This window comes from Gymnoscopelus braueri (genome assembly GCF_963280865.1).
Source record: "Gymnoscopelus braueri genome assembly, chromosome: 20".
NCBI classification, from domain to species: Eukaryota; Metazoa; Chordata; class Actinopteri; order Myctophiformes; family Myctophidae; genus Gymnoscopelus; species Gymnoscopelus braueri.
Window position 1 is genome coordinate 14,477,303 of NC_137622.1, and position 16,589 is coordinate 14,493,891.

The 16,589-nt window shown below is 40.6% G+C and overlaps 2 protein-coding genes across 3 annotated transcripts in view; both read left to right on the forward strand.

Moving 5' to 3' along the window:
- The window catches only part of LOC308076443 (A disintegrin and metalloproteinase with thrombospondin motifs 2-like), a 91,763-nt gene extending 87,405 nt beyond the window's left edge, over positions 1 to 4,358 (forward strand). For both annotated transcript variants that reach the window (XM_080416686.1, XM_080416687.1), the window contains exon 20: positions 525 to 4,358. In XM_080416686.1, the coding sequence (XP_080272812.1) occupies positions 525 to 3,043 (2,519 nt within the window). In that variant the 3' untranslated portion in view covers positions 3,044 to 4,358. The remainder of the gene's footprint in view (positions 1 to 524) is intronic.
- Positions 4,359 to 10,876: 6,518 nt separating this feature from the next.
- Positions 10,877 to 13,460, forward strand: LOC308075880 (uncharacterized protein). Its single transcript, XM_080415862.1, has 2 exons — positions 10,877 to 11,064; positions 12,318 to 13,460. Exon 2 carries the CDS (start codon positions 12,320 to 12,322, stop codon positions 13,067 to 13,069), a length of 750 nt encoding a protein of 249 aa, XP_080271988.1. The 5' UTR covers positions 10,877 to 11,064; positions 12,318 to 12,319; the 3' UTR covers positions 13,070 to 13,460.
- The last annotated feature ends 3,129 nt before the right edge of the window (positions 13,461 to 16,589 follow it).

The following is a 16,589-nucleotide window of genomic DNA, read 5'->3' on the forward strand; positions in this document are numbered from 1 at the left end:
AAAAAGTGTGACGTTTCTCTTGGGAATTTTCACTGGATTTTGTGTCAGGAAGATGTTACAGATTGACAGGGAGCTAGTACTTGCCATGGTACAGATGGGTACAAATCAAGCAACACGAGAAAAAGTTTTAGTTAAAAACCAAACAACATTCAGCTTCAGAACACATGTCTCCACAACAGAAGCCTGGCCTCTTTCCTTCTTCTCTATCAATTTCTGTTGCTCTGGACTAATCTAATGACTGCTGTAGATGTTTGGGTTTTTCTACTCTTCCTTTCTGCATTTTCTGCTAATGGTGTTGCTTTACTACATTTACTACATGACTCTACACTGTGTGGAAACACACAGATTCATGCACGGACACATGCACATGCAGACAGAAAATATACACACGGCTGTTCTAAAAATGTCTTCTTCTTAAACACACAAAGTCTTGAAATTGTATCCCCTGGCAAACTGCATACACATACACACGAGCGCTCCCTCCCGCCGCGCCCAGTCTCAGCTCTCTGTTCTCTCCCCCACAGGCCAGCGTTGTCATGGAGACCGCTCAGTGTTCTGTAGTATGGAGGTGCTGAAGCGCTACTGCCCTCTGCCGGGCTATCAGCGCATGTGCTGCAAGTCTTGCAGCAATGCCACCGTCACAGAGCCTCTGAACAACGACACCTACAGCTCCACCCATCCACCCACAAGCCTTGCCTTCACCACCACCACCACCACCACGCAGACCACCAAAACAATCATCACCCCAGTTGGGGACTCCACACACTGGACCACCACCACTCATCTGCCCACCTCCCCTGAACACACAGGCGCCACCCAATGGATTGTCGCTCAATCTCCGGCCAGCGCCGCTACATCTACCGCTCATACGCCTGTCTTCACCCTGGTTGCCACCACCCCTACTCATACGATCCCTTCCAGTTTTCCTACCACCCCTGAAGTCAGTTCTCCGGTCATCACCTCTACTCATGAAATCCCTTCCACCTACCCTCCTACCACCCCTTCTCCAGTTACCACCTCCTCTACTCGTACAAGCCCTACCACCGATCCTCCTACCCCTACTGTCACTTCCCCTGCTACCACCTCGACTCATACCATCCCTTCCACGTTTCCTACCACCCCAATGGTCACTTCTCCAGTTATCACCTCGACTCATACCATCCCTCCCACGTTTCCTACCACCCCAATGGTCACTTCCCCAGTTACCACCTCTGCTCATACCATCCCTTCCACGTTTCCTACCACCCCAATGGTCACTTCTCCAATTACCACCTCTGCTCATACAATCCCTTCCAGCTTTCCTACTACCCCTATGGCAACTTTCCCAGTTACCACCACTAGTCCCAGCACTACTGCTTACCCCCTGCCTCTGCCCCCTCCAGACACTACAGATGATACCGCACACCGAAACCCACAAAACACTACAGATACTCCAACACTGCTAGGTCCCAAAAACACCAGTCGTACTCAACCAAACACCAGCACAAAAAAGACAACTCCCGCAAAACCAAAGTCCAATCCTAAAAAGATTGTTCCACCAAAGAATAAGACCAAAAAAGTGATTCCACCAAAGACTCAATTGAAAAAGAATACCCCTGCAAGAAATACTACCAAAACGGCTATTGAAGCAAAAAACGCCCCCAAAAAGAATATTCCATCTAAGACTACTCCCAAAAAGAATACTTCAGCAAAGTCTGCTCCCAAAAAGAATATTCCAACAAAGTCTGTCCCCAAAAAAGAAAATCCGGCAAAGTCTGTCCCCAAAAAGAATATTCCAGCCAAATCTAATCCCAAAAAGAATATTCCAGCAAAGTCTAATCCCAAAAAGAATATTCCAGCCAAGTCTAATCCCAAAAAGAATATTCCAGCAAAGTCTAATCCCAAAAAGAATATTCCAGCAAAGCCTGTCCCCAAAAAGAATATTCCAGCAAAGTCTAATCCCAAAAAGAATATTCCAGCCAAATCAAATCCCCAAAAGAATATTCCAGCAAAGCCTGCCTCCAAAAAGAATATTCCAGCCAAATCTAATCCCAAAAAGAATATTCCAGCAAAGCCTGTCCACAAAAAGAACATTCCAGAAAAGTCTGTCCCCCAAAAAGATATTCCAGAAAAGTCTGTCCCCCAAAAAGATATTCCAGAAATGTCTGTCCCCAAAAAGAAAACAATAATGCAAGCTATTCTAGAAGCTAAAAAGGTCATGCCACCAAAACCCAAAAATAAAAATATCAGTCAGAAAAAGACCAGCCAACCAACTCCCTCCTACGACACAGCCCACACTCACTTAACAAGCCCAGAACCCTTATGGGAGTATCCTTCCTTCACACTGTCCCCTAGCACCAGTTCCCTTGCTATAGCTCCAAACATGCCTGTCCCACTGTCAATTAGCGATGATAGAGAAACTACAAGTGAAACTCCACAATGGCTCTATCTCCGCACAGATGAGGGAACCTCAACGCCCAGTACATTTACTTTTAATGATGTCATAACACCCGACGGAACCATTTACTTTGAGGATACCACTGTGTCTAGTAGTGATGTAACTTTAAGCAGCGGCGATGCCACAATAACTAGAGGGAGCATTCTCAGTGGTGATCACAGTTCAATGCCTTATGACGATGCCATGATGACTAGTGGAACAGTGGTGATGGATGATGACCTCGCAGTGGTGATTCCCACCGTCAACGCCGATGACATGACAGATCCGCATTCACCTTGGTTGGACCTGCCAGAGTACATCCCGGTCAGCATCACAACCTCAGACCTGATCACTGCCCCTCCTCCAACCACCACGGAGCAACTAATCCACACAACCACGACTTACACAGTCGGGCCCCTGAGTGGAGTAGAGGAGGTCAGTGAGAACAACTCTGTTGACATCCCGGATGCCAGAATCGTCGGCGTGGACAATGACATCTCTCAGAGCAACCTGATCGCGAGGCGTCGGATCAACCTCCGAGAGAGAACCAGGAACAAACGTATCCAGGAGCTTCTGGAAGAGAAGCGGAACTTTCTGCTCAGGATGAAAAGAGGTCGGCCAGCATGATGAATAGATGCAAAGCCTTCTCATTTCTCTTATAGAGATGACATCTTCTAAATAGACTGGTTGTTTAAGCCCTTCTGAGCTCCTGTCAAGCATCCTGTCATGCCCTTTGCAGAAACATTAAATACAGACAGACTTTATGACAACCAGACTCTCACATCAGTAGCATGGCAAACTGGACCCTTTGAGAGAAACAAAATCCTGGCCAGATGTTTGCACATTTGTTTTGAATAAAGCAAATCCTTTTAGATAATAGACTGTAAAACAGTTGCAGATTTGAAGCAAATCATCTTGCCTGTGTAATCACAACAGTAATAACAGATGTGATGAAAACCACTCATACAATTTGTCCAGCACTTTACATTTTGATCCATACAAATATCCCACTATCTATTTGTTTAAAGATCTGGGACACATACAGTACCATAATTGCTTAATTCTTAACCAGAGAAACTTTTATGTGGGATCTGCAGTGCAGGTATCCCTGCCAGCACTTATGAATCAACAAAAGCTAGACTCAAAAAGTAAAATAAAATGTTATTGCCGCCCAGGACTGCAGGAGAGAACAAACAAAAATAAGCCACTAAACAAATATGAACAGCTCTCAGGGCTCTAGCTAACAGATCAGACAAGCTGGATATTTAATAATTGTATCCTTGTTAGTGGTCAATCTTCTGAATCCGGGTACTCCGTATGAACTGCAAATTGACTGTTTTGGAGGCGTGAATGCAATATGGTGTTGCCATACCTCCATAGGTTCCCTTTTTAAATGACTTGGACTGTTCTGCTGTCCAAAAACCAACATACGTATATGTCTGACGTCACGCCATCTCACAGGAAGCTAAGAGATCTGGAAGACTATTGAGGGATGTTGCCAAATGGTGCTACTTTGACATAAGATATATGTTAATATCTCAATTCAAAAGTTGTCAAAAAAGCATAAATTAAAGAAATAGTTTTTATATATTGATATTTTTAATATTTGTTTTTTTTTACAAAATGGTCAGTACAGTGTGGTAATTTTGTTGTTGTGGTGCTTAAAGACATTGAGTCATTGTGCTTTCAGTTGTGTATAATTCTTAATAGGCAAATGAAAGAAGAAAAAAAATGCTTATTCATATCTACTGCATCACAATAGAAGCTTTGAGGGCCAGTTTATTTTGTTTTGTTTCTGAAAATGTTATTACTGGTACATTTCTGCCTTGCAGCTGCTGCGAAAGCACATACGTCTCTTTGTACGATATCTGTACATATGAAACAGAAGTTAATGTTTATATTTATTAAAGTTCAATTGCCTGTGGTATTTTGCAAATTTTAAGTTGTCTGAAATCTTTATTCTTATTTAATTTTTCATCTCCATTGTTGGACCTCATTGTCTCGTCTTTACTGAACTGACCTATAGGGAGAGAGATAGCTGTTGATGTCGCACAGGTCTCGTAATGGCTTTGTTTTTGCTTTATACTGTATTTAAAAATGAAATCTATGATTCCAACAGCAGCCTACGCTCATTAGCTCAATAGAAAATGAATCATGCATGAGTTGATGGTGAACGTGGCTTGGAACTGTGATAAGATGATCTTTATTGAAACTAGTGACTGCACACATTCCCATCATCACACATTATGATGAATGGCATGGTATAGGGCTGCAACTATCTTCTTAGCGGTTATTCTATTTTCGATTCATTGAATAATTTAAAGGCCTGTTTATTTTTTATGTTTTTATATCAATGAATCGAAACCACTTAACCCATTAAGACCTGAGGCCGATTCTACAAAATGTCTTCGAAAATCCCAACAGTATTCCGAAAAAAAAAATGTTTCTATATCAGTGGTGCTCAAACTTTTTAATGTCAAGGACCCCCAAAATTATATGTATTTGGCCGAAAGACCCCCATCTAAAAATATTTTGTTCCAGGGACCCCCCAGAGGCAAAGATTTGCACAACAACGTACTGCGATGCAACACGTCATGAGCTTGTAGATTTGCTATTTTCACAATTTGTATGGGTTTTTAAAACGTTTCACTTACAGTAAAATGACATACCCAAAGTTGGAATAAATGTTTAATTGATTATTTTATTAAATCATCGATTATCAATTAATCGATGATTAATTGCGGCAGTGGCTCAGGAGGTAGAGCGGCCACTCGGGAACCGGAAGGTTCCCAGTTAGATCCCGGGCTCCCCAGAGTTAGTGTCAAAGTGTCCTTGAGCAAGACACTGAACCCCTAATTGCTCCCGATGAGCAGGTTGGTGCCTTGCATGGTTTCCTCCGCCGTCGGTGTGTGAATGAGTGTGTGAATGGGTGAAAGTAATGCACATTGTAAAGGCGCTATATAAATGCACCATTTACCGTTTATAATTGATTCGTTTGATTACACCCCTACCACAGTATATAGTATTGTGCTGTATTGTAGGGCCCTCTCCATCTCCCGGTCCCTTTGTCCCTCTCTCTGACTGCACTTTTCATCTTTATTTACTTCCATTAGTCATATATACCCCCCCCCCCTCCCCCCAACAAGCTAGAACAGTGGTTACAAACGTTTTAGCTCAAGACCCAAAAGAGACATTTTATGCCTCCCCAGGACCCAAACTATCTGATCTTGTAGATCATCTACATCCATCTATCCCTCTAATTAATGGATTTATTTTTATTATAATCTTTTTAATGGAATTCTTTCTGAAAGAAATTGAATTCGTTTTTAATTTTAACGTAATCATTTTTGGGGATATTTTTAAAGATATTTTGAAATAATAATGATTAAAAGTAAAATGTAGGAAACAAAAACGTACTCTCGACTGTTTGGGAAACAGTGAGCTAGAAAGGTTGACCAGAGACAGAAGTTAAATATATAAAGTGTTGTGTGCTATCAAGTTAGAAAATGGCAACAAGAGGCCTCTCTGAACCATAATCATCTCTAAAGATATGATGAAGGGGATCGGATGATGGGCCATCTGTGATTTGAAATAGTTATTGGAGAATAAACTAAATAAAAAAGAATTATGAGCTTAATCTCAACTCTTCACATAGAGCCCCAATACTCTTCCAACTTGACCATCTTGGCTCTAGACTACAAGCCATCAGCAACCTATGCAACATTTATCTCATTAATAGGCCAACAGTGCACTTAGTTGTTAGGTTGACAAAATACTGGATTGATGCATTAACTGTAAATAGTTATTAATTATGTGTGCAAACTACAGTACTGTGGGTAGACAGACATGTCATATGTTATCTGTACATATGCTGTCATATGTTCTTGTTATATGTTCATATGTTGTTACAGTATGTAGTATGTTATATATTTTCATGTTATATGTTCATATGTTGTGTTATCTGCATGTCATATGTTCATATGATGTCATATGTTCCTATGTTGACATATGTTCCTACTTGACATATGTTCATATGTTGACATACAGTATCATATGTTCAGATGCTTTTGTCATATGTTATATGTTCATATGTTGTCCTATTTCATATGCTTTAATATGTCCATATGTTATCATGTGTTCATATATTGTCATATGTTATATGTGCATATGTTGTCTTATATTCATAAGTCCATGTTATCATATGTTCATATATGTTATCATATGTTAATATGTTGTCATATGCAATATATTCATGTTATCATATGTTAATATGTTGTCATATTTCATATGCTATTTGTTCATATGTTATCATATGTTCATATATTTTGATATGGTATATATTGTCATGTTCATAAGTTCATATGTTGTCATATGTTATCATATGATCATATGTAACCATTTGTTCATATACTGTCATCATGATATGTTATTTGTTCCTATGTTGTCATATGGCTCACAATACATGTCATGTACTGTACAGTATGCGTGCCAAACAAGGAAGTTGGGCCAAACCTTTAAATAATAAATGCTACTGAATGTTTTAAAAGATTACACAACAATGTATTCTGAATGTCTGTGTTGGATTGAAAGGACAATGAGAAGAAAAAGGCTATGGTTCAAATTGAACTCAGCTCGGTAGTTGAAAGTGAGGGTTTTGGGCACCGACGCACACACAGACATGATAATAAGGTCTCTGCCCAGCTTCATTCGTTCAAGTCAAATGTTTTTTTCCACATTGCAGGGGCATGAGAATAAATGAAAGTGTAACTCCTTGGCTACTTCACGTGCGAGATATATCCCAATCTCATGAATTGAATCTATTAAGCCGTGGCTCATAGCTTCATCAGATCTGTGTGATGTGTACAGAGCTGAGCCATGGCTTGGCTCACATTAGGTGCTAAGCCCTATTTTCAAAACATTTCAAAATAATCTTTTTTAATTTTTCAAAAGAATATCTACAAGCTCACAATGCTTTGCATCATGATGAGTTATGAGACCATAGATCTACTATTGTCAAGTTCAGAATTTGCAGATTGTTGAGTTTTATTTCTCTCACACCTCCGGGAAACAGTCCAATATGCAGCAGGTAGACAGTGAAAAATAAATAAGACATGGAAAAATAGACTTTTAAAAAATATAGAATTGCTTAAAGCACAACTAAAGACAACAAACCATACAGTGACTGCACAACAACAAGGCTATCCCTTAACTAAGGGCCCTGGCAGCTCTGTCTCACCGCTGTTAACGGTTTGCTTGCCAAGTTCAACTAACTGACTGTTAGTGACTTGCAGCCTCCTTTAAATAGGGAGTGGATCCTACCACAAGCACAGAAACAATTAACCTCAAAATTAGCTTATCTACTGTACAAGCGTACAACTGTCTGATGAATAAATAACCTACCACATAAATAGACCATTTTGGGTTTGCATTTACTTCAAAAGACATAGAAATACTTTGCTCATTAACAATGTGAAACACCCCTCCTACTCCACAGTACTTGGCACGTTCCACCCCTTCTTAAACCCAATTGACTGACCTGCTCTGTTTTGGCAGTTACCAGTCAGATTCAGAAGGTGCCAGTACTGCAGGTGACAAACAAACATTTCAGATCAGTTCCAATAAATAGTGTTTAAATAAACATAAAGTTTGAACCCCTGAAGTCTGTGTTATTTCTACATTGAATACAGGTAAAAATCATATGCTACAAATAGTCCCTTCCCTCTTAGTGTGTCTATGTATAGGGCACGGGCTGCCCCGTGACAGAAACATTTTGAAAATGTTCACTTTTATTGACAATCCCAAAATAGGGACACTTTAGGGTGAAAGTTGTTCATGAAAAAGTGAATGGGTGGTTTGTAGTCAAATACTAATGATTTGATCCATGGTTCACAATATCTAATATATTTAATTTAAAAACAAAGTAGCTTTTTATATAATCCTAGCTCCAGGTGTCACTACAATATATAAACATTTCACAGAATCCTGCTCTTCTGATAGTAAAACTTTGAAGATTTTTCCACTAGCCATACCGATTTAGATTTAATTCTGAGTAGGCCTATGTCATGCTCCATGTTGCCTGTTGTAGAGTGTGGACACGGAATGGCATCTTTAGGTGACTCAGTACATGTGTGAATGTGCATTAGTGCGTATAGTGGCTGGCATGCATGTACACACATGAATTTGAATGATTGTGGACACAAATACTGCTGAACTGTACCTCGCTTCATATGTCTAGATCTGTTATGTCTTGTTTTACTTTCACTTTATTCTAATAAATTGTGATGCGTATATCTGAACCAACTGCAATACAAAATTGACAACACACATTGTTGAACCCATGGCTTAACTGATAAATCCATAAATCAAATATGAACAAAAGCCTTTACAAAACCTGGGATTGGATTGGAGACATATAAGGATTAAGGATATTAACCACTTAAAGCATATTGCATAATTGAATAGCCATAATCCATTATGTGCCAGAGCATGTGCAAGGAAACCCTGAATGCTGTTTCTAAGTAGGCTACATGTGTTTCTTAATGATGCTGATGAGAGAGAACATAGAACTACTACAATGTGTGCTATAAACACAGTGGTTCTCAATGTGGGGTCCTTGGGGGGGGGGGGGGGGTCCAGGGGTCCCCCATGCTAAACGATTGATTGTCTCAGAGTTAAATGGGGATTTTACAGTGTATGGATTGGGGTCCCATGATAAAAATGGCATCAAATAAGCGTCCGTGGCCTAATGCATAACAAAGTGGGGGTCCTTGAAATTAAAAAGGTTGAGAAACACTGCTATATAATTTGGACACATTTAAATACTTTTACTTTGGTACCTAAAGTATGTTTTGATGCCAATACTTTTGTACTTTTACTCAGGTAAAATATTTTACACAGACCTTTTACTTGCAACAGAGTCTTTTTTTATATGCTGGTAGGCCTATTGCTATTTTTAAATTAAGTATGAGTACTTCCACCACTGATGATGTGCACGTGTCCGTCTCTAATGACCATCCATGCTGACAGTGTGTTTTCTTTTGAATGGGGCGTGTGTGTGTGTGTGTGTGTGTGTGTGTGTGTGTGTGTCTGCGCTCGTGCGTGCTTATGTGAGTGCAGGTAAATGTTTGCGTCAGTAATCACACTGAGGCACTTTTGGCTCCCTGTGACTGTACTCCATTATATATCTATAAAAAGTGAAAGGATCTTTTTATAGCAGTGATCTAGAAATGAACTGACCTTTGCCCACTGGCTAGCATGCATGTAGCATGTCATGGTTGTATGCACCCATGATGAGTCAGACTCCCTACAACACAAGTGTGTGTGTGTGTGTGTGTGTGGGGGGGGGGGGGGGGTTGTTTGTTCTTTCAATACCCAGCCTATATTTGCCCTGGATGAGAGTGATAAGCCGAAGCTGAGCAATCAGCGCAGAAGTCTATTGATTTTATTTTATTTATATATATATATATTTGTTTGTAATTTTTGTGAAAATGTGTATCTCTATCTCTACCCCACGGGGATCAACTCCCTCCCCACACCGCCAGGAAATCCCAGTAGGTCTACCATTTTGTGCACAGCCACAGTTCCTTGGTGACTGTGTTTTTCTTGTGGCGAGTCAATAGTGCTACGGGTACGTCATTACTGCCGCCATCAGTGGTGGAACTAAGTACAGTACATTTACTTAAGTACATTACTTCTAGTAAAGTATCTGTACTTTACTTGAGTAATTGTATTTTCTGATACTTATGACTTTTATTTCACTCCACTACATTTCCAAGATGTACTTTTGACTTTACTTTTAACAGTAAACAAAGCTTAGCCCATAAGCATGGCATTAAATGCTCTTGTAGAGGTGTTTGATGGCAGAAAGAAGATGCATTATTGTAAAATAGGTGAATGAGAATGTTTGCAGTGCATTACCTATATGGGGGCAAAACAGACCATGACCTGAGAGCAAACAGGCTAACCGACACCATCAGCAGCGGTAATGAATGGATCATTTGGAAACATGCAAGCCTCTCACATGCATGTGACGTTGCACATTACATTTAATTGCTATGCACTTATGGATTTCTCTTGTTTGTATGTTTACAATTACAACCTCTCAGCAATGTACAGTGCTCTGGTAGTAACTATAACTCTTAGGATTAACTGCCCCTTCACCCCCCCCCCCCCTCAATATCAACGTCTTATTATAACCACTATTTATTTCACCCAACTCAATGTCCATCTGTACCCCCCCCCCCCTCTCTCTCTCTCTCTCTCTCTCTCTCTCTCTCTCTCTCTCTTCCCCTCCATCAATACGGTTGGCCAATGACAGTGCTCAGGGTAAGGAAATGGATGGTAAGTCTATTTTTAGAAGCAGGGAAGGAGGGCAAACTGAGATCGAGCTAGAGGGAGAGAGAGAGAGAGAGAGAGAGAGAAACATAGGAGGAGGAGGGGGAGGGACATGAGGAGCAGATAAATCTGCATTCTACTCCTGTCTCTGGACAGCGACAGGTTGGATCTGGGGACAAGCATCACCCCATGCTGAAGACACACCACAACGATACACACAACCACACAAAGACTGGCACCAAACGCTGTGTTTGGGAAAGGACAACAAGAGAAGGAAAGCCACTTTGTCTTGGACAAAGACCAATTGGAAGCAGGTGAGTGTGAATGCAAGCCGTGCAGAAAAACCTATAATCGTTCATGTTGAAAGTGCAAGATGTGACATTACAAAAAGTGCTTATACCAGACTTTGCCTCAGAGCACTGGCTGGCCCATGGCTCCAGTTTTAGCTGGTGGATAAAGGTGTGGTTCTATATTTAGCCACGGCTACACCTTGAAGAAACTGGGAGAGGTTGGATTTTTGGTTTGGCTCAGACTATTTTTGGCACGGAGGTGGAGTCTGGGAGACATTCTGGGAGACGTTGTGGGCTGCACTCAGGGTTGTAACAATATGGGTTGCATAAGAAAATATAGGCTCAGTCATTCTGTGGGAACATTAAAATACTCTGGCTATTTCTGTTGCCTTGCAGCTTGGTGCTTCGGTTTGTTTGTATTTTAGTCTATTTGCACTGCTCCTCCAAAGTAAACATGGAGGATGAAGAAGATGATTGGGTTAACCTGATACATAAAGGCAAATGGACCCATAAGGATCCATTTGATTCTGTTGGTACTCTCTTTGGGGTTAAATCAGCACTAATGATTTTACCCTGTACTGCTGTAAACAGTCTATTAATAAAATGGACAATACTCATTATTATTATCAATAATATCAAAATATCTATTTACAATATTCTCATTCAAATATTCAATATAACACGATAATCAATATCCATTTAACATAATTGACAAAACACATTTGCTGCTGTCATCAACATACAGCTTTGTCTGAAGAACACATTGTGTAAATGTTAGAATTCGGATTAGTAAGCTCCAAATTTCTTCGGGATCAGTCACTGGGTCCTGGGGTGAGTGGAGGTCAGCAGGTTATGATGTAAATGTGCCCTCATTTCCAGTATGCTATGATGTAAAAGATTAATAGTTTTTGGATCTTAAATTATGCCTGATCAAACATAATTTGACTTGAAGGGTTGGTGCTGTCTCCCAATCAGTCACAAATGACCTTATAACTGGAGTGGCTTACCCGATTGCCTTTTATCTTGACTGCGATCGTAGGAGGAGGAGGAGCAGCATTATGATGATGATGATTATTACTGTGAGAATGAGAATAGCTTTAAAAGCAATGAATTTACTGTACACATGCTGTGTACAGCAGAGATTCAGCTAAATGAAATTTTACTGAAACAAATGAATAAAATGTGCCTTTCTAAATGCTTTAGCCATCAGTTTGACATTTGCCAATTAGAGCAAAAGGTGTCAAACATGACTTTTGGTTCTTCTCTCTCTCACCCAGCCATGCGGACTCGGTCCAGACTGCTGTCAAAGAGAAGACTCCAGCTTCCCACAATCAAAGAGGGCACTGAGGAGACATTAAGGGACATGAACTCTGCAGATCGCGTACAGCCCCCATCTCCAGACGACTACTTCCTCTCCATCTGCCACCTGGCCTCTCCTACCTTCCCTAGCCAGGACCCTGCTCCTGACATCATCAGTGCACGCCGGATGGACACTCTGCATCAGAGGTTGCGGTTCCTACGGCACAGTGGGAACAAGTCAGTGACCCTGGAGGTTCACCACAGAGAGAGGGAGGAACATGTCAGCCATTTGCAACAGGGGGAGAGGAAGGACTTAAATGGTCACCACGGAAATTCTGACCCTCTTGAGTACCTCTATGGACGCCAGACGGTGCATTCTGAGGGGAGGACTGTAAGGAGATGTGGAGATGTGCGGGGGACGCAGGCCTGTTCCCGGGCATACAGCGTTCCTCGCGCCTCTTCCCCAGAACTTCCACGCCAACGCAAGAGCAGCTGCCCTGAGTTACCCACCACCTCTGGCAGCACTCCCCCCTCTAACCTCTTTCCAAAGCACTCTCTTCCCCAGTTGGAGGCCCGGACAGGAGGTCCACGAGACAGAGACACGGAGGTGGAGAGTCGGGGTCCCGCGGTGAAACACTCGCTGATCTCTCAATGGTTCTCTGACTGTAGGTCAGCATGGCGAGAAGCCCGCGTACGAGCCTGTATGCTGCCCGCCATCGCTGAGCTGTGAAGCGGCTGTCACAGAACAGTCAACCGTAGAAGACAGGTTGTGTTTTAGACTGACCAGTGCCTGCAACATTGACATTGGTACATGTAGAAGTGATCGATGTAACACAAGCAGATGCTGTTACACTATACTGTCAATGCTGTATCGAGGCAAATAAGTAAACTTATGCTGTTGCCGTTGCCTAATCACGAGTTTTACTATTGTCCATGTACTTTAACGTGTGACCTGCTATAGGTGGATGGATGTTGGTGGGGACCATAAAGAGCAAAACTGACCATTTTATACATTCCTGTTGTGTGTGTTAATAAACAAAGATTTTGATACTCTCCATCAAACGTTTTTTTTTGGTAGTGTGACCAGTGCGTTTTGGACACCGGCCCCTCGTCACAGCTCCACCAGTGCTTCTTCCTGGAGTTTCTATGGTAACTGTTGAGAGAACAGACAGTGATTCTGCATTGCTGAACAAAGGCATGTTGAAATCTGAGAGACAATCGTCAATGAGAACATTTAAAACAATAAATATATATAATATATGAATAAAATAAAGGTGTTCCATTATCTGTTAGTCTATTTTGAGAACAAAAAGTATATCTGTGAATGTGTTATTATATCTCTGTCAGGTGGAAACCTCATATGTCCAAAACGGTTACTTTTCAGGATTCAAATTCAAAAGTGGTAAAAATGGTAAAAATGGTAAATAATACCATAATCTATAATCAAGTAGGGCGTTAATTTAAGAAACACAAAATGTTGGAGATAAGAGATTTCTGCCCGACAGCAACGATAACCAAGATCAGAAAACAGCCATTTGTGATGCTTACTCCATCATATGACGTGTCACACGCCACAAATAGAAATAGCAGATCTACAGGCTCACAGCACATTGCGTCACAACGTTTCATTTTGTGAGCTTGTAGATGTGCTATTTTAGCAGTTCAGCTACGTGTAATACATCTTGTAGGTTTGTAGAGTTTGTAAATCGGCTATTTTCGGCACGGGACACCGTATAAATCAGGCTGAGGGCGGAAGGACTGAAACCTTTATGAGTCAAGTATTATGAATCAGAGAGGTCATTACTGGGAAACCGCCATGTACTGTGTCAACATAAATAAAGCCTTCAGGCCAGGGGTCATCTAATATGTCCGTACACGGAAAATACGTTGACGTTATCCGTGGCAAATATTAGATTTAGTTTTTACATAACATTATAATTTTCTTATTTTGATCATAAGACCCAATTAATCTCCAGGTTTTCTTCAGAATATGCATGGCACTGATTTGCTATGACACTATATGGCACATTAGGAGTCCGCGTTGTTCTCTAACTTTTTATTTTCAAGAACCCCCATAACTCTTGAGAGTTACAGACCTGTAATGGTCTATTTGGACCAAGGAATGCCAAAGGTCCCTCAACCCACTTTGAGGACCACAGCAGTACAGCACTCGTATACATTTAGGGCTAGCTCTGTCTCTCTCTGGTAATATTTGTATGTCCATGGCAAACATTGCATTTTGACTAAAGTGTCCACCACAATCCGGCATGGCAATGAACCCTGCTTCAGGCTTTTTGTTTAGCGACCAGGCGTTCACTGTGGCTGTTGTACGCAACTGAACCACAAGAGGGAAAACTTATACAACCTGTTTGTTTATTCCCCTTTAGCCTACAGGAGTAGAAGTAAAAGTATTGAAATTTGGAAATACTCCAGTAAAGTAAAAAATACCTCAAAATTGTACTTAAGTACAGTACTTGAGTAAATGTACTTAGTTACTTTATATAACTGCATATTTGTGGTTGAAGTGGGAGGTGGCAAGACCACTGTTGGGAAAGTTTTCACTCACCATCAAAATTCTAAAAGGTTAAGAATTTTGTTCTCACTTCCTTAATCCATGCCAGTGTGGCTCAATTGATAAACTGAGAGGTTTATAGACCGATGGTCATAGGTTAAAACTCAAGCAGGGCTCAATACAAAAAGTTAAGACAACGATCAAAGTAAAGGTGTCAAACAAAAAATACAAGATTTTGCCCGTAACTCAATAGAATAAAACTAACTGCTAACAATAACATCTTGGATATTTAGATTATTGTTTAAAACCATTTGTTGGAATATTTTTACTCTTTTATTGAGAGCAAAACAGAGAGAGGTTTTGTTTTAGCCTTAATAATGACGTTACATGTCATACCTGTTTTGTCATTTGTTAGTCATTTCTAATTTTAGACGATCAAAACTAGGGTCAGAGCAGTAGGCAGCTTCCATGCTCTTCGCATTAAAAAGGACTTAAATGTGTAAAATATCTACAACCTAGGTTCAAACCCACAAACTTCAAATTGTGAAACATCTCTCCTTTCCTTTGAGCTACCAAGCCTTCTACACTACTGGCATGTTTTAGGTCATATTTGAGGTTGACGGGGGAGGTGGCAAGACCACTGTTGGGAAAGTCTTAACTCACTATCTAAATTCTAAAAGCTAAATTATTTCTTTCTCACTTTATTTTCCTATGCCAGTGTGGCTCAAGCGATAAATCTGGGGTTTATAAACTAAAGGTCATAGGTTCAAAACGAAAATCAATATGAAAATCTAAAGATTGCAACCAAAATGATGTAATTAATATGTACCAAAGTCAATATAACCATATCTAACTTTAAAAAAAGACTTTGCTTTATATAAAAATGTGTTAAGCTCCTCCCTTTGGGGGGTGGTCTACTAGATGGTATGGTATGGGCTTGCAAACAGAATGTTCTTGGTTTGAAACCAGCAAGGCATTTTTCCAAGTCTTACTTGGCTCTTGTACCTTTATCAAATCTTTCAGTGAAGAGTGTGCAAGAGAACAAATAATTGTTAATCATGATAGTGAAATGGTTAAGACCTTTACCTTACTACCAAGAGGTCCTATAGGTTTGAAACCAGCAAGCAATTTTTCTTCAACTTTTACCTGGCTCTTTTACCTTTATCTAATCTTTCAGTGAAGAGCACGCAAGAGAACCAATTAATTATGAGCCATGGTGGAGCAGTGGTTAAGATACAGGCCTTGCACACGGAAGGTTCTCGGATCAAAACCAGCATTTACATTTTTCCAAGTTTGTACCTGCATTACCACAAGCAGAAACATTTGTTGTTGCTTTTCTTTCTTTTAAACATTTTTCCACGTTTTGCCTGGCTCTTGTAACGTCATCTTTCACTGAAAGCCGCATAACAGAACAGATTAATCACAGTAGAGCAGTGGTTGAGATACAGGACTTGCACACAGAAGTTTATGGGTTCAAAACCAGCATAGAAATCTTTCTAACTTTTACCTGGCTCTTTTACGTTTATCTTACCTTTCAGTGAAGACCTCGCAATTGAACAGACTAAGTATTAACCACAGTGGTGCAGTGGTTAAAATACAATGCTTGCAACCAGAAGGTTCCTAGTTCAAATCCCGCAAGGACATCTTTCCAACTTTTACCTGACCCTTGCACCTTTATCTAGTCTTTCAGTGAAGAGCGCGCAAGAGAACAAGTCTAGTATGAACCATGCTGGTACAG